Source organism: Psammomys obesus, unplaced genomic scaffold (genome assembly GCF_907164565.1).
Source record: "Psammomys obesus unplaced genomic scaffold, mPsaObe1.curated_primary_1811, whole genome shotgun sequence".
Lineage (NCBI taxonomy): Eukaryota > Metazoa > Chordata > Mammalia > Rodentia > Muridae > Psammomys > Psammomys obesus.
The window spans coordinates 26,363,515-26,381,322 of record NW_026592890.1 but is presented as its reverse complement, the minus strand read 5'-3'; the positions used below and the strand labels follow the sequence as shown (position 1 = coordinate 26,381,322).

Genomic DNA, 17,808 nt, shown 5'->3' with positions numbered 1-17,808 from the left:
CTAGATCCATATTTGTTGGCATATTGGAGGAACTGTTTAGCCTATCTTGAAATTTTTCATTATCGCCAATTTTCATATTTAAGTGAATACAGTGGGACTATTATATTTTCAAGTTGCTTAACAGCAAGACAGTTGAAAAAATTATATATATTGAATATATATATATATATATATATATACTGAAAATATATATATTGAAGGTCAATAATATAGACTTACTACTCCATGCAGTGGTTTGAAGGGTAAGATGGAAAACAAAAGAATATATTTTAAATTTTATAAAAATATTAATGCTTGTATTACAATGTAAGAAATAAGCACCGATGGGGATATAATTGTCATTTTACTTTAATAAGACTTTCATGAGACTGCTTTAATCTTCAAAGAATTCCATTAATAAATAATTATAATAGTCTTCAAATTCTGCTAAATCTACTTTCATAACAGTGCATGCTCCCATCTTACAGTTTCTTTCTCTCTACAGAGTATGTTTTTCAGCCTAGAAATGCGAAATGGCTACCTACACGTGTTCTATGACTTTGGATTCAGCAACGGCCCCATGCATCTCGAAGACACATTGAAAAGAGCTCAGATCAATGATGCAAAATACCATGAGGTACAGTCATTGTAGTTTGGGTGGGTTTGGGTTTTGACGCTTAGATCCGACCAGATGACCAAATGGAGTAGGTGGGATAGTAAACCGAACACATTCACATCTGCAGAGCAACTGAGATGTCCGCATCTACTCCACCCCGGGAAAACATGTTGGCATTGCTAACAAAAGAAAGTCCCTTTTCATTAAGAGGGACTCATTGACCAAGTCTCTTGTTAATCTTAAAAGTCTTGATTACAATAGAAGACCTATGAAAGCACCATACATGTGTTGAATGGCTTAGAATGCAGACACAAAGCTCTTATTACTTATACTTTGAGCCTTATTAGTAGAAGGAGGTTATATAAGTCAATATAGAATTTCTCTTGAACTTTTTCTCTAGACTACAGAAATGCTAGTGATTTTTCTCATGAAGATCCCAAAGGTATGCTCTTTAGTCTTAAACCATATTTGTAGTCTGTTGAAAATACCCTTCTTCCACATTCATTAACAACTACTATAAATATATAATTTAATAAGCCATACAAAAGCTGTAAAATCTTTTAAGGTGAGCCTAAATGCAGTGGCTAGCCGATATAGTTTCCTTTTCAGTTCAGTGCCCAGAGTTCATCCTTCCTAAGGATGAATTTCAATAAATGAAGAACTTAAATGTTTGTGTGACTAGCATTTTTGCAGATTGATTAGAAATACTCATTGTCTTTTAAATAGTAATTCGATATGTATTTAGGCAGCTGATTTATTGGTAGCATTCATTCTACAATCCAGAAAGCACCTACTTAAACATATGCTCATGCTGGAAGAAACTGAAAATGAGTTGTCCAATATGTAGGAAGCTTTCATTATGGTAGATGGATAAATTTTAGAGATTAAATAACATAATACCATTACAAATGCCAATAATTAGAATTTATAACTGGACAAGTAGTTCAGTGGTGGAGCGCTGTCCTAGCAGAGAGCAGACTTGGTCTTTTTAAACATGTGTGCAGTTATAATCACACATATGCATGTACATGAGACCTGGGTTCCATTCCCAGCAACACAAAAGAAAATATTTTTTATTAAATGTATAAATCTCACATGTGTTTTACATGTACACACATATACACACACACACACACACACACAGAAAGAGGGAGCAAGACCACAAGGAGGTATAGTAAAGCAATGAAACTAAGTAATATTAAATAGCATTAACCTGATTAGGCTGGTAATATAGTAGGTATTTTCATATGTCCAGACTTAAAAAATTGTATAATCTCTTCAAATATGTGCAGTTTTCTAATCAATGATGCCTTAATCAAGCTTTAAAAAAAAAAGATAGATGCTTATAAGTTCTTTGCAGATTCCCTTCTGGAGAGGCAAAATAAAAAATAACAGGACTCAGAGAAAAATTTAGCTTGTGTTACTTCCTTTCCCAAAGAGGGGTCTTCCCCCAGGAAATGTGAACTGCTACTTTACATTACATAAAAGCCAGTTTTCATACCTGTGAGAAAAAAGGGACAATCTATTCCCTATCTTACAAACAATCAGTTGGTTACAACCAGGATAGTTAAAATATATTAAAATGTTCTTTAAAAGACTAAGCCTAATTGTTAAACAGGCTTATAATGTATTATTTCCTCCAGATCTCAATCATTTACCACAATGACAAGAAAATGATTTTGGTAGTGGATAGACGGCATGTCAAGAGCATGGACAATGAGAAGAAGAAAATACCTTTCACAGACATCTACATTGGAGGCGCACCCCAAGAAGTTTTACAGTCCAGGTAAAGCTTTTTTATTACATAGCTTTTCATTGCTCGTGATATACTAGCGAGTGGTCAATACCCAGGAGAGATCTAGATTGCTACTTTTACATACCTTTTACATACATATAGGTATAGAAAAACATCATGGACCTGTAGGCCTCCTACAACCAGCTAGTATGACCTCCTTAAATCTCATTGTGTAATTTATGCACTTCATTCCTATAACAGAACATAGTCTACCACAGTATTCTCAAGAAGAGAAAGAGTGGAACATAACATATTATGTGAAGATGAAACAGCACATATACTTTTAGTTTTGTTTTAGTCTTTCAAATTATTTTGAACTCTTCCATAGTATCTGACAGTATGTACACTCTTGAGGGTATGCAAGAGGTCATGGTTTGTGTGCATTGTTCTAGTGAATTTAAAACTTCAGCTCTTACTGTGCATTAAATTATAGCAACAGGGCTAGAAAGATGGCTCAGTCGTTAAGAGCACTGGCTGCTCTTCTAGAGGACCTGGTTTTGATTTCCAGCACCCAAATGGCACCTAGCAGCCATCTGTAATTCCAGTTACAAGGGGATCTGTTGTTTTTTAAAAAGTGAAAATCCCAACCATTCTTTTTTGACAGTAACGACTCAAGAATCAGATGCTTGGGTGAAAACCTGCTAGATCAGAGAGGCAGAGAAAACACCCAGCTGGCCCTCATACTCCACTCAGGTCCAGATGGAAAAAAATGAAAAGGTTCACTAGCTCAGCTGACAGCCCAGGGAGAAAAGGGCAAAAAACCCAAGGCCAAAGGCTTGTTAGCTCAAAGCTCAAAAGGCTCAAAAAGCCAGAGAGCTAGAGAGCTAAACCTTAAGCTAAAACCAAGGAGCTAAAGTCCCTTCTACTTCTCCACAATGTCTTAAATACCCGTCAGTTCAAAATCCATTCTGCTCCTTAATCCCTGTCAGCTGGCTTCTTGCTCTGCCTTTTGATCTAGGATTAACTTTATTAAATCCTTTGTACACAAAGCGCTAAGATTAAAGGTATGTGCTAGGGCTGACTGAACCACACCATAATCAGCTGTTTACAATAAACAGAAAGTTCATGGATTAAAGATGTGTGTTAGGGCTCAACCACACCAAACAAGAAACACAGTATTTGGGGTTCACAATGGGATCAAATATCCAGCAACAGAGACCCCACGCCCTCTTCTGGCGTCCAGGAGCACAGCATGCTCATGATGTGTAGACACACGAACAGGCAAAATGCCCATACATATAAAATTAAAATAAATAAATTCATAGGAAGAGAGATTCTTACAGCTTAAAAGCAAAGTTGAGATAGTACTGTATGGCAGCTCTCATTAGAGTAACCAGGAAAGCTTTGTATGTAAAACCGCTCGCTTTCCTAAATTTATGACTGTTGTGAAGTCTGGCCCCAGTGTTTAAAGGGGGGGGGGGGAAGAACTCAAGTGAGTGCTGATGACGGAACCTGCCCCTCATCCAACAGAAGCACCCCTCACTATTAGCATCAAACCTCTGAGTAAATTTAGTACGGTATGGATTATTACCTCAGAAGGCTAATCTTACATATATTTCTATACCTATATTTTTTTAAGACTTTAATTTTCGTAAAGTTCTTATGTATCTTGAGTCAAATCCTTTCCACGTTGCAGATTATAATCTCCTAAGAAGTCTCCCCCAAGTTTTTCTAAACTAAATACCCTCTTCAGGCCTTCATGGGACCATGACCCATGTCCTAGGGGACCTTGACCAATATGTCTGCCTGCTGACTAGCACAGGCCTCCAGCTCTGATCCGTGAGGGAAGAACACAACAAAGCTGCTCCTCTGAGGCACAGTTAACCCACTGCGATTTGTCCAAACCCACTTGGCATTCATTCAGTACCACAGAACATGTTCTTGGGCAGCTCCTACATACCGAACATGACAGGGGCTAAAAGCAGAACACTGGACAAGACCGTCATCCCTAATCAGAAGGAAAAACATTTCTTTCACTTTTTAATGTAAATAGATTCTTTCATGCAATATATTCTGATTACAGTTTCCCCTCCCCCTACTCTTCCCAATTCCTCCCTCCCAACCCTTCTCATCCAGATCCACTCCCTTTCTGTCTCTTGCTAGAAAACAAACAGGCTTCTAGGGAATAATAATAAAATGAGAATAAAACCAAAACAAACAAATCAGAATAGGACCAAAAAAAAAAAAAAACAACAAAGAAGAAAAAAAGCCAAAGAAAAAGTACAACATACGTAGATGCAGATTGACATGTTCGCAGACACAAGAATGCACAGAACAGGAAGCCATGATATGTATGTACACACACACACACACACACACAGAACCTCTAAAGTTTAAAAAAAAATGTGCCCTGACAACATTATGAGACCACCAAGAACCACCAAGCATGCTGCTGTATTGGTCATTTGCTGCTGGGAATGGGGCTTACCCTTAAGAGCAGCTTGTTGGGGCTGGGAAGTAGCCGTGCACACCGTCAGTCCTAACACTAAAGGCAGACGGGTGGATCGCTAAGTTTGAGGCCAGCCTGGCCTACAGAGCAAGTTCCAGGACAGCCAGGGCTACACAGAAAAAAACAAAAAACAAAAAAACCTCTTTCTCACAAAAACCAAAAGAGGGAGAGAGATTTATTTCTTCAGTGAGACTCCCATGGAGAAAACTAATTTTCACTTTCAGTAGCTCTCAATTGGAGATAGATTCTGGGTTAGAGATTGGGTGTGTGTCCACTTCTACCCTCAGCTCTAGGACCTTGTCTAGGGCAGACCTGTGCAGGCCCCGAGACACAGCCATCTGACATTATCTAAGGCCTGCCTCTACCTTTCCTTGATGAGAATAGCTACAAGTAAGGCCAAACCCATTAGAAGATGTCAGGAAACCCAAGTTCAAATCCTACCTTGGTATTTAGGATGTAAGAGAACAAGTTTTTCTTTCTAATTTCTATGAAATTGCCAATAGTAAAGTATTTTTTATCTTTAGCACATCAACTCAGTCTCAAGAATCTATAAAAAAAAAAATACTAGCATTTCCGTCTATATAATTTGTTATAAAAGTAGCAATTCATAATGGAAGTTAGAAGTTTTTGAAAGCTACACAGAGGTAAGCAAGTTGTCTTGACTCGGAGCCAAGTCTACTACACACGAAGGTTTGGCAGAACTGTGTGCCTCTCAAAAAAGTGTGACAGTCTGAATGGTTTTTTTAACGCTACTGAGAACGTAAGTAAACAGAGCTCTAGAGTGTATACATGCAGTACCACTGAGGACTGATTTACTTTTCCAGGACGCTAAGAGCACATCCTCCTCTAGATATCAACTTCAGGGGATGCATGAAGGGTTTCCAGTTCCAAAAGAAAGATTTCAATTTACTGGAGCAGACAGAAACCCTAGGAGTTGGTTACGGCTGCCCAGAGGACTCTCTGGTAAGTACCATTCAGTGAAGAGCTTTTTCACAGGTAAACATAATGCTTTCTACAGCTAGATCAGCCCTGCTTCTCTGGGTTCCTTTCTGCTGTCAGGAGAAAGAAAACTCATCAAACTAGAAAGGCCTGTGGGACTCTCCTGAGCAGCTGCTCTGGTTTCCAGTGTGGGGGGGAACATCCAAAGCCCAGAGAGGCTGCTTGGTGCTATTGGTCACTCGGGTGTAAGAAATGGGATTGCTGAAACCCAGCTGCTGTAGGAACACAGAAGGAAAGCTAGCAGACCTGAATTCCAGCAAAAAACAAAATTGAAACACAAACTGCTTGCACAGCAGGCAAGGCTCTTTGTATATGAAAACTGACATAAATGTCAGTTTTTTTACTCTTTTTTTTTTTCTACACAGATATCTCGCAGAGCATATTTCAATGGGCAAAGTTTTATTGCTTCAATTCAGAAAATATCTTTCTTTGATGGCTTTGAAGGAGGCTTCAATTTCCGAACATTGCAGCCAAATGGGTTGCTATTCTACTATGCTTCAGGGGTAAGTGCTTGTTTTCCTTTGAGGACACAAAGTGTCGCTGTTTTGTCTGTCAAAAACAAGTCTCATGCATGTTAAAAGTGAATTTTGATGCAGATTTTGACTCACAGATACACAAACTATAGGATGGTAAATATGTTATATACATATCTTAAATATAATTTTCTAATTCTTTGTTTATTTAATCACACACACACATACACATTCCCTCCCCTAACTCCTCCCAGTGTATCCCATCTTCCTTCCCACCCCCAACCAGGATAACCAGTATGTATACATATATGTGTGTGTGTGTGTGTGTGTGTGTGTGTGTGTGTGTGTGTGTGCAGCTCTTCAAGTACCACAGGCCATATCCTTAAAGAAAACCAACTCCCTCCTGGAGCAGCCATCAACAGTCCAGTCCATAACTCCTCAGTTAGGAGTGGGGTTCACAAACCCCTTCCTCCCATGCTAGAATGTTGACTGGCTTGATGTTTTGCAGGTCCCGTGCAAGAAACCACAGGTGCCCTGAGCTTATAGTTGTAGAAGTGACACTTTAGCTCCAGACTTCCCCAACCTCTGGCTTCTAAAGTCATTACACTCCCTCTTCCTTGATGGTCCATGAGCTCTGTGGTTGGGGAGAGGAGTGATCCAAACGGTCCCATTTGTGGCTGGGCACTCTACTGAACTTAAACTCTGCACACTTCGACTAGTTTAGAGTTTCTGAATTAACTGCCATCCATTGCACAAAGAAACTTCTCTGATGATACCTGAGAACTATACTAATCTGTGGGTGTTGAGATAAGGCTACAGAGAGCAGTTAGATACTGTGTCTGTTTAGCAGTGATAGTAGCAGGTTCAGCCCCTGGGCTTGTGAGCTCCCTGATCATAGGTTCTTGAGATTGACAGTACTAGGCATATGTTTCCTTCTATGGGGCAGGCCTTAAATCCCAGAGAGCTGCCTACCTCCATAACATTCATGCCACTATTACAATCACAGCTGTATCTTGACCTGGAATTCAGTCCTGCCCCTTAGAAGTTGATGGACAGAATTCAAAGAGTCTCAGTGGTGGGATATTGTATCTTTATTTACTCTAATTTAAATAATTATTTTTAATATTGCAATGAAAGACAGTAGGATGTTGTTGATTATTACAGTTTAATATTGATTTATCTTTTAGTTAATCAGCAGTTATTCCTAAGCCAGCTTTATACCCATATCACCACACAGAGACTAGGATTTATTTAACCTAAAACACAATGCTAGACAATAGTTACTCCATCCTAAACCTCCAAGCCTGCATAGTTTCCTCCCATTCAGATTTCCCACATTATACTTGCTTTTAGTCATATCTTACATTCGGTTCATCACTCCTCATGGTTCCAAGTCCATTCCTGCTGATCTCTCCTCTCCTACTCCTCCCACTCACTTCTTTCTCCTCCCCTCCAGACCAGGATGTCCCACACTATTCTCTCCATTGCTCAGCATTGGGGCTGGTTGTTTAATTGACAATACAGAGAACAAATGGTGGCATGTTTACACAAACTTGAGACAGGTGATGCTTAAAATAAACATCACAATGCAATGTCCTGATTGAAACCAGATGGTGGGGTAGAGAAATCAGCATTAGAATGAACAAGGGTAAATTATATACCAAAAGTAATACTAGCAGCACCTCTAACTTTGTCACTGAACAAAGTTATGAGTATTTTTCACATTTACAGTTGGCACAGACATTTGAAAATATCATTTTTGCCCATTTCTGTTAGTTTCAAAGTGTAGAAGCTGTCAAGTGTATTATATCTATTATTTGATGCCTTTGTAAAGAATAATATTGCCATGTATCACAAATTCCTTGTTTTACCATTTTGAGAGCAATATTTTAGTGTACTGGATAGCCTTCCTATTCCTGTATGTTTTTTAAACATTTTAGAATATTGCCTTATGAAGGAAAGCACGTATATAACCTGCCAAAAGCATCAATGGCAGCATAACAACAACCACCTCTGAATACAGGAACAAAGACATTTGTAATTCATTTTATGAATTAGAAGGAAGTTACACTCTTCTTTACCTCTGGATTTACAACAGAAGAGCCAAGCTCACCTTAAAAAACTTATGTCAAAAATAAAGGGCTGGGTATGTGGCTCAGTGGTAAGAGCTGGCCTGACATGTGTGAGGCCCTGGTTCAATCTTCATCCCCATGAAAACAAATAATATCTGGAGAAGTCCGGCGAAGCTAAGATTCAGCTGCTATATGCCTACCCGTACGACAGTTTGTGGAAGCACATTTCGCTTTTTATACTCACCTGTATCTGTCGCCATGTTAAAATTTATTTCTTTTGTATGTGTGTATTGGGAGAGCGAACATGTGCATGCACACGTGTGGTTGTGCATGTCGAGGCCAAAGGACAGCCTCACATGCCATTCCTTCCTCAGGTGCCATCCACCTTGGGCTTGTTTTGTTTTTTTGAGAAGGAGTCTCTCACTGGCAAGGTGGCCCGGGGACCCCAAGAAATCTGCCAGTCTCCATCTCCCACTGCTGGGATTACAGGCGTCTGCCATCATGCCCGGATTTTTGCCTGGGTTCTGGGGATCAAACGGGGTCCTCACGCTTGTATGACAAGCACTTTATACATTGCTCTATCCTCCCAGCCCTGTCACTTTTCCATATAACTTGAATTGATAGCATCTATGAGAATTTACAGAAAGCATTTTGTAGCACTTTTGCCCCAAAGCTTTCTTCAGACTACTCTGGTTCATTAAATAATCGTCTTTCACAAACAGTAGACTGTTTTCATACGCAGTTCATGGGGTTTGTGAAGGTTGGCTAAAGAAGTTTGCGTGCATATAAGAGAAACAGCATTATCCTCTGCCGAAGTTTTAAAATGCGCAGTAAGCAAATTCAGAAAAGATGTAACTTCTTCTTGAAAGTTCTCTTCTGTCCTAATATATCAAAAACAAAAAGAACAAGAGCACTAAAACAAAAAAACAAAAAAAATACAAGTGAATTAACTCCAGTCTCTTCGTCTACCTACATCCTCCAGGAGACTGAAAGGCTGTTTTTCAAAGAGATCGCATGAGACTGAAATGGTAGAAATGCTTAGCTTAGGAAAGTCAGTGAGACTGAGACATCTCTTGGCATGGCAAAAGCACCAAAGGATTTCAGCTGAAAATACGGAAGTATCTTTTTTACACTGAAGTTTGGGTGTGAGAGGAGAGAGAGGGGGAGGAGACTACAAGTATATCCATGTGTAACAGTCCAAGAACAAGAGTTCTCACCTTTCCCCTTGTTTTGAGGCCACAGGGTCTCTCTTGTTTTGGCCACTGCCATGTGTACTCCAGGATAGCTAGCTAGCTGGCTTGAGATACTCCTGTCTGCTTCCTATCTCACCCTAGTAGTCCTGTATTACAGACACATGCCCCTGGATCTGGTTTTAGCATGGATTCTAGGGTTCTGAATTTAGTTCAAAGGGCTTTCAGGGCAAGCATCTTTACCCACTGAGCTGCTCCCAGCCCTGAAACACACCTGCTTTTATAAGCAGCACTACCACGGACAAAAGTATTTAGTTGTCGCTATCCACAGAAATTAGCCCCATGGCAAAATTTCTGCCCGCTGTGTGCGCCTTTAAGCAATAGCATCAAGCGAACTTTGAAAACCTGCCCAGTTCTTATCCTGAGATTCCTGTTTTTATCCTGTGCTTGTCTTTCAGTCCGACGTGTTTTCCATTTCGCTGGACAATGGCACCGTCGTCATGGATGTAAAGGGTGTCAAGGTTAAGTCAGCAGACAAGCAGTACCACGACGGGCTGCCCCACTTGGTCATCACCTCCATCTCACCCACAAGGTACAACCCCGCACATACTTCCTGTACCTCCCACTACGATCTTTACTTGCAGGGTGGGCTTCTGACAGATGCCACCATGGCTCCCAGGCGAGGCCATCGCTTTGTGTTCCAAAAAGTGACGAGGGGAACAACTAACCTTTTTCCCGAAGAGATGCTACTCACTGTCAAGAGATACCAAATAAGCCATTATGAAGTTGCTTCATAAAGGCAGACTCTTCGTGGGGGAGGGGCGTGTCAACGAAGAAGTCAGTTTTCATCTTCGTACTGGCAGCACCTGCTTATGCTACTTGGTGAACTGAGTGCGGTTTGCTGCACATACAGAGGTTTCAGCAAACACTGGTTGTGTTTAGACTTTGAATCTAAACAGCAACGCACATTACGTTTATGACAGCGTTTTAAAAGTTCTAACTTTACACGTGTGTGTGTGTGTGTGTGTGTGTGTGTGTGTGTGTGTGTGTATGTGTGTGTGATTACTGCATTTCTTTCACAACATTTTGAAATAAGAAACAAACCTCTTTTGGAGGCTGCTGCCATCCACCCTCCTTGTGTGGAACGTCCCATCAAAAGGAAATGCTGGTACAGTTTCTCTCGACTCTGTTTCTAGCAGTTAATGAAACTAGCCTCCTATAAATGTGGTGACTGCCGGAGGTGTGCTCTGGCTTCCCACTGGGGGGGAAAAAAAAGACACTTGCTATAGAGATTTAGATTCCAGCCTCAGCTTGGAGAGCTCTTCCTGCAGACTGGCTTATTTAGCCATTTCCTCCTGCACCTCCCGAGGAATCTGTCTTTCTGTTAAGGAGATGCTCCATCTCGCCCCCGTGAGAAAACCTGCCTGCTTGATGAAGAGTAGCGTTTGGGTCAAAGGTGCGGTGTGTCAAGACTCTTTCCTCTGCAGATACGAACTGGTGGTGGACAAAAGCCGACATGGGAGCAAGAATCCTACGAAGGGGAAGGCAGAACAGACCCAAGTGACTGAGAAAAAGTTCTACTTCGGTGGCTCACCAGTCAGTCCCCAATATGCTAATTTCACTGGATGCATAAGCAATGCCTACTTCACCAGGTATACTGAATGTGCCTGATGGATAACATATAGTGAAATGTTGACATTACTAAAACTGACTGATAAGTATGTAATTTACAGTCCTTGGCAGAGGGTAATTAAGAGTTCATGCGCCTAAGCAACTGACATACTTGGGTCCATAAGTCTCTTGCTCTTTATTTCCTGTATTGCTGTGGCCAAGCAAGACTTCATTTCTTTGCCTGCAAAACACAGATAACAAGTGTGCCTGCTTGGTGAGCTTGTCATAGAAATATAGGAGACAATACATAGAAGGTACTTGCACAGCCCCTGGTATATAACAAGCTGTAAATACAAGATACAATTATTTTGCCTTGGTTATTAATAGCAAACTATAGCTAAGAATACCTAAGTCCTTGTTCAAAGCTTAGGAAGGACTTCTTAATTCTTGGCTTTGAACAAAGCCACTGGTCTTTAGAAGACAACAGAGGCTCCAAGGACACAAGAACAAACACTGAACACACGCTAAGAGACGCGTATGGTCCTAGCCATCCCGAGTCAGAATGTGGAGTGCCAGAACATGGCTGTTAGGGCGCTGGATGATAACTGTAGGATTCTTGTTGAGAGGTGCACATGGCGATGCATACACCCGCAAACGTTTTCATCGCCACAGAGTCTGGCCGTAGTTTTCGTAATATAAACATGGACAGCGTGTTTAGGATTTTGTTTCCCCCTCTTACAAACCCAGGTTGGATAGAGATGTGGAAGTCGAAGATTTCCAGCGGTATTCTGAAAAGGTTCACACCTCACTCCACGAGTGCCCCGTTGAGTCGTCACCACTGTTTCTCCTTCACAAAAAAGGAAAAAATTCCCCGAAGCCCAAAACAAATAAGCAGGTAAGGGCTGACACTACGCAGGACTCACTGTGTGCATGCAGCACCAGGCACGGCTGCTTTGGAGAAGCTGCCCTCACTGACAAGCGTGTCCACGAGGAAGGGGGTGCAGGCGGCATCAGACGCCCCAGCTTACCAGCTGTGCTGAGTCACAGGCGACTCTCGGAGGAGCAGTCAGCTGTTTACTCTGTTCTAACCGCCTCTCATTAAAGGCAGTCAAAAGAGCTCTGCTCTTTAACAACTGTGTGTGTGTGCACGTGTGTGTGTTTAATGTTTCGCACTATAACTATCTGCTATAATCTACTTTCCCTGATAATGTCAAGCCTCACGTCGCAGCCATGAAAATTATTAATGTCTCTTTTGCCTTCTCAACCTTTGTGTCCTCCATGTGCATACACAGGTAGGTATGTTACTGCTCCTTCATTAAATACCTAAGTGGAAGATGTTCCCCGTCTCCATCTTGGTGCAGTTTTAGCAACGCTCTGCCAATGCTCCTGTTGAGTGAGTTACTGCAACAGCTTCCGAACGGGGCTCCTTGCTTCTGCTTTCTTCCCTCACCATCTGTCCTCAGCACAGCGGCCAGACCATATCAGGCTCACCTCTCACCAAAGGGTCTCCAGCCCCCACTGCCCTCAGAAGAAAAGCCAACTCCCGGCAGTTCTGGAAAGGTCTTGTGTGATCAACCGCACTTTCCCTCTGTTCATCCCTTTCACTTACCTGCCTCACTCACTCTTTTCCCCACCGGCCTCTTCTCTGTTACCAAAACTGGCCCATTAGCTCCCTGCCTTAGGATTCTCATTGTCTCTCCTTATGTCTCCACGTCCACTCTTCTCTCGAAAATTTGCCCATTATCTCTTCCACCCTACTCCCTTAATGAGACCTACCTTGGCTGTCTATGTAATATGGCAGCCTACCTTTCACCAGTAGTAGCAATATTTTTTGCCTTTATCTCATTGTACTTCTTAAATGTAACTACCAAGCTTTGTGAAGCTTATGAAGATGTGGCTTCAATGGCTACCAAGAAAAACTTGCCACCTGTTTTGAATGTTTATTTGTTTGTTTGTTTGTTTGTTTGTTTGTAACAGGGTCATGTCGTCCTGGCTGTCCTGGAACTCAATTTGTAGTCCAGGCTGACGTTGAACTCATGAAGATCTATCTTCCTGTGTTTATGCTGGTATTAAAAGCATATACCACCACACACAGCCCTGGTTTAAATTGTTATCAAGAGTGCATTAAGGAGTCTGGATTGTAATAATTTATTTTCATGAGCACTTACCCTGAGTGCATAGTTGAATAAATTTTTAGACTAGATTCCAGGATATAGAACTACTGGATCAAGGCAAATCGTGTCCTCAAAGAGGTAGCCCTGGTTTATGTTGCCCATGGAAATACCTGTCTTAAAAAGCTATGTCCCAGGTTTAAGCCTGCGAAGTCAAAGTCTGATGGGGTTCCCTGGGAATTCCCACACACATGCCCATCAAGACAATGAGCTGAATACCTTTTTTGTACAACAGTAAGTAATTCCGTCGTAACTGGCATTTTAAAATCGCTATCAAGAATATATACCCACAGAAAATATAGAGTATTTGTTTGCCATACAGAAAGATATCAGAGTTCATTCAGCTTTGCAGCAGAGAAGAAACAGCTCCTACCTGGTCTACAAGCACCCACACTGAAGTACAGAAAGGCTGGCCAGCTGATACAGCCATTCTTCATGTAGCCCCACACTTGCTCAGCTCAGCCATGTCGCCTCGGCTGCAGCCCAGTTTACTTCCTTAACTGATTGTGCAAAGTAAGATCCCTTCCTCTAAAAGAAGAGGATGGGGAAAAGCCAGAGTTGGGGAAAATCCATAATTCCTAATCCCTCTCATTTTTCAGGCCCTGTGTGAAACAGCTCTCTCAGGTCCCCTCTGTCAGACAAGCATTTCCCATTGGAAGATTCCGACAACACTAGGGTTTAGAAGAAACGTCTGAATCTGTATTAGAGTCTCTCTGTGGCCTCACTTTTGGTCATTCCTGGCTTGAAACTATGGTAATTATTTGTAGGTGAGAGAGTGGAACCCAAACTAAAAATAAATGGGTTTATTTCCTTCGTCAAGAGAGAAACCTTGCTTCTAGCAGTGAGTCACCGAGTCCTATGAACTCTGCAAGGAAATGGGGTGCTGCTGGAATAGAGGAGGCTTTCCTTTAGGATATATAGTTAGTCTTGGTGCCCCCTCTCCCTTTCTCCAGCTCAGCCCCCCGGGAAACTCTCCACGCCAGACTCTTTGGAAGAGCTGCTGTCCTGAGAGCAGCCTCACACGGCCCATGTGCACTTAATTAGCCTTGCACCCCATGTGGATTGGAAGGACAGTAACAGGGGTGGCTGCAGCACTAGTTTCTTAGCAGTTTCTTTGTTCATATGAGATTAAAAAAAAAAAATGTGCGGCATTCTTTTTAATCGATGTCGAGTTTTCAGAAACTCCACACTGGTTTGTTCTCCTGGTAGAAAACCCCCCTTAGGTTCCCAGAACTGCTGGGTTTTTTGTTGTTGTTTGTTTGTTTGTTTTAATATGTATAGATCTGATACTTCAGCAGGAATTGGAGAGGGAAAACAAGTGTGCCCCATCATACTGAATGTCTTGCTAGGTTCTCTAGCCCTCCCTGCCCCCAAACATCCCCTCTCCTATCAGCTTCCTGAGTGGGGCTGAGCTGACCACTCCCTGCTTTAAAACCCTTGTGGCTCCTCCTTGCCTAAAAAATGAAACTATGCCTAGCCCATCACCCAAAGACCTTTCTCTCTGTCACCAATCCATTCCCAGTTTCTTTTTATAGATCTGCTTCTCCAAATTGATTGTGAGGTTTTAAAAGCCAGTAATAATCTCTCACACTGCACCCACAGAAGGTGCAAAGAAACACTGATTTTTTTTTTTTTTAATCTCCGACCTCTACCCATCCAATATTCTATAAATGTTTGCTTGGATAACAAATTATTGAAAACTTGAATTTCTTCACGCTTTTATTTTGCCTCAGAAATAAAGTCCAATCGTTAAATATTAGCCAATAGTTTCACAACACTACATTTTAGCATCAGCAGGGCAATTTGAAGGGCACAACACGATGTTTAAAACTTAGCTATGTATGGAACTGTCAAAGAAAATAATCTTATTTTAAAATGCTGTTCTGTATTGATTCTGTCACACAAAATTTCTTTATACAGCCTGTCACCAAAAAAAAAAAAAAAAAAGGTCTTAAATATTTTCAAGCTCACTTTTTTAAGGTTTATCTGTTCTACCTGCATGCACATCTGTGTGCCATGTGCATGCCTGGTGCCCTAGAAGATCAGAACAGGGCGTCAGATCCCTTGGAACTGCAATTCATGACCGCATGAGCTGTCATGCGGGTACTGGCAACCAAACCCGTGCCCTCAACCACTAACCCACCTCTCCAGCCCCAGTATCTTAACTTTTACATGGCATATATAAACAATACTATGTGGTAATATGGTGTTGCAGCTATGTGAAGATTTTATTGATTGATTCTCTCAAGGTTATTTTGCTTCAAGCTTTGCCATTGGTCAGTATTATTTAAGATATGCATTTACGTTAAATAATTTAAATGCTAGAGCAGGTTATCTCTAAAGCGGCACTGTTGTGCTGTTTTACAATCACAGATTAGAATTTGGGATCTGCTAACATGCTGTGTTGTTATATGCTGTGCTCTCACTTCTTTATGATGCTAGAAGGGAAAGCAGCCTGCAATTTCGTGAATAGAAAACACACAAGGAATGGCCGCTTTGCTACTTTTGTATTCTTCATTAAGGATAAAGACATCGTATTGTCAAATTTTATTGCCAGTCACAACACTTTCATCTCTCCTTTTCACTTGTTTTTCCTACAGGGAGAGCAAAGTAAAGATGCACCTTTATGGGATCCTGTTGGCCTGAAGATCCCAGAACAGAAGGCTCCAAGGGACTCGCTCTGCCACCTGTCCAACAGCCCCAGAGCAATAGAACACGCCTATCAATATGGAGGCACAGCCAACAGTCGCCAAGAGTTTGAACACGTGCACGGAGATTTCGGTGAAAAGTAAAGAAATGCCCGTCCTTCTAGAAGCTCCATGCCATGCTCCATCCTTGTTTGTCTCAGGGTGCTTTTCTCCTGCCTTTCCTTTCTCTGTGTTCTTAATCCTGTTATTATTATTTTTTTGTCAAAGCATATACTAAACAATACATGATTCATGCTATCCAAGAAATTACATTCACACTTTTATCTCCAAATGGCAGCAGGTACATAAAACAGCATTCTCATAGTTCACCAAGGTCAAAGGGAAGTTGGAATGGCCGATCAGCTGCCTTGACATCACCTTCCCTCCCCCACACAAATCGCATTCAGATTTGTAAATGAGAATGCACCCAAACGTCCAAACTCAGAAGAGACAAGAGACACGAAGAATGCAAATGCTCTTAAATGTCTGTGGCCCTCCAGCTGTCTTAAACCCCATTGCCTCTTCACAAATCTATTGATTCTATGTTGTTAAAGATTCATTGTTATAGTGTTTATGTCTCCAGGGCCTTTAGCTCAGACATCTCTTGCCTAGCAGGCAAAATCTGTGTTCTTGAAATTCTTCAAGAAGGGGCCTTACCTATTTTTGGAGCTAACATTCTAGACAAGTTTAGTCACACTCTTATTTCCACCCCCTTGGGTGGCTGTTTTTTGCATATATTTGCCTACAGGATAGGCTCTATATCCTTCTACTGGGAGGGATCTTTAATCTGTAGTTTATGTGGTACAGAAAAAAATATTTCTGTGAAATTTTCCCTACGCATGTTAAATACTCATTGCTATTTATCCACAGAGATAAGTTAATTTAACATGTTGGGTTTTAGTGTTTACTAATCTTTTTTTTTTTTCCAAACTAAGATTTTTTTTTTTAATTTTATTTTTCTTTTTAGTTACATTTTGTTAACTCTGTGTCCCAGCTGTATCCCGCTCCCTCATTCCCTCCTCAACCCCGCACTCCCTCCCTGGTCTCCTCCCTGCCCCTTTCCAAGTCTACTGATAGGGGAGGACCTCCTCCCCTTTCATTTGACCCTGTTTTATCAGGTACCTTCAGGGCTGGCTGCAAAGTCCTCCTCTGTGACCTAACAGACTGCTCCTCCCCTGGGGGGGGGGAGGCCAAACAGCCTGCCCTTGAGATCCTGTTAGAAATAGTCCGTGTTTCCCTTACTTTGGAAAACTACTTGGTTACTGAGCTACCACAGGCCACATCCGAGCCGAAGTTCTAGGTTATATCCATAGATGGTCCTTGGTTGAGTGTCAGTCTCAGGAAAGACCCTGTGCCCGGATATATTTGGTCCTTGTAGAGCTCCTATCCTTTCCATATCATACTAACTTCCCTTCTTTCATATGATTCCCTGCAGTGTTTACTAATCTTATTAGATAGGAATCTCTAGAGCAGTGGTTTTCAACCTGTGTGTCATGACCCCCTTAGGGGTAGAATTACCTTATCACATAGGTCACCTAAGACCATTGGAAAACACAGATATATATATTACATTTCATAAAAGTAGCAAAATTAGGGTTATGAACTAGCAATGAAATAATTTTATGGTTGGGGGTTGCCATAACATGAGGAACTGTATTACAGGGTCAGAGTATTTGGAAGATTGAGAACCACTTATCTGGAGGAACATAATTATAGAATGACTATATATATATATATATATATATATATATATATATATATATATA

General features: G+C 41.3%; 1 protein-coding gene across 1 annotated transcript in view; it reads left to right on the top strand.

Moving 5' to 3' along the window:
* The window catches only part of Lama4 (laminin subunit alpha 4), a 146,252-nt gene that overhangs the window by 113,830 nt on the left and 14,614 nt on the right, over window positions 1-17,808 (top strand). The window contains exons 24-31 of the mRNA XM_055616170.1: window positions 485-616; window positions 2,239-2,381; window positions 5,664-5,802; window positions 6,204-6,341; window positions 10,032-10,165; window positions 11,061-11,225; window positions 11,932-12,079; window positions 15,956-16,143. Coding sequence (XP_055472145.1) covers window positions 485-616; window positions 2,239-2,381; window positions 5,664-5,802; window positions 6,204-6,341; window positions 10,032-10,165; window positions 11,061-11,225; window positions 11,932-12,079; window positions 15,956-16,143 — 1,187 coding nt within the window. The remainder of the gene's footprint in view (window positions 1-484; window positions 617-2,238; window positions 2,382-5,663; window positions 5,803-6,203; window positions 6,342-10,031; window positions 10,166-11,060; window positions 11,226-11,931; window positions 12,080-15,955; window positions 16,144-17,808) is intronic.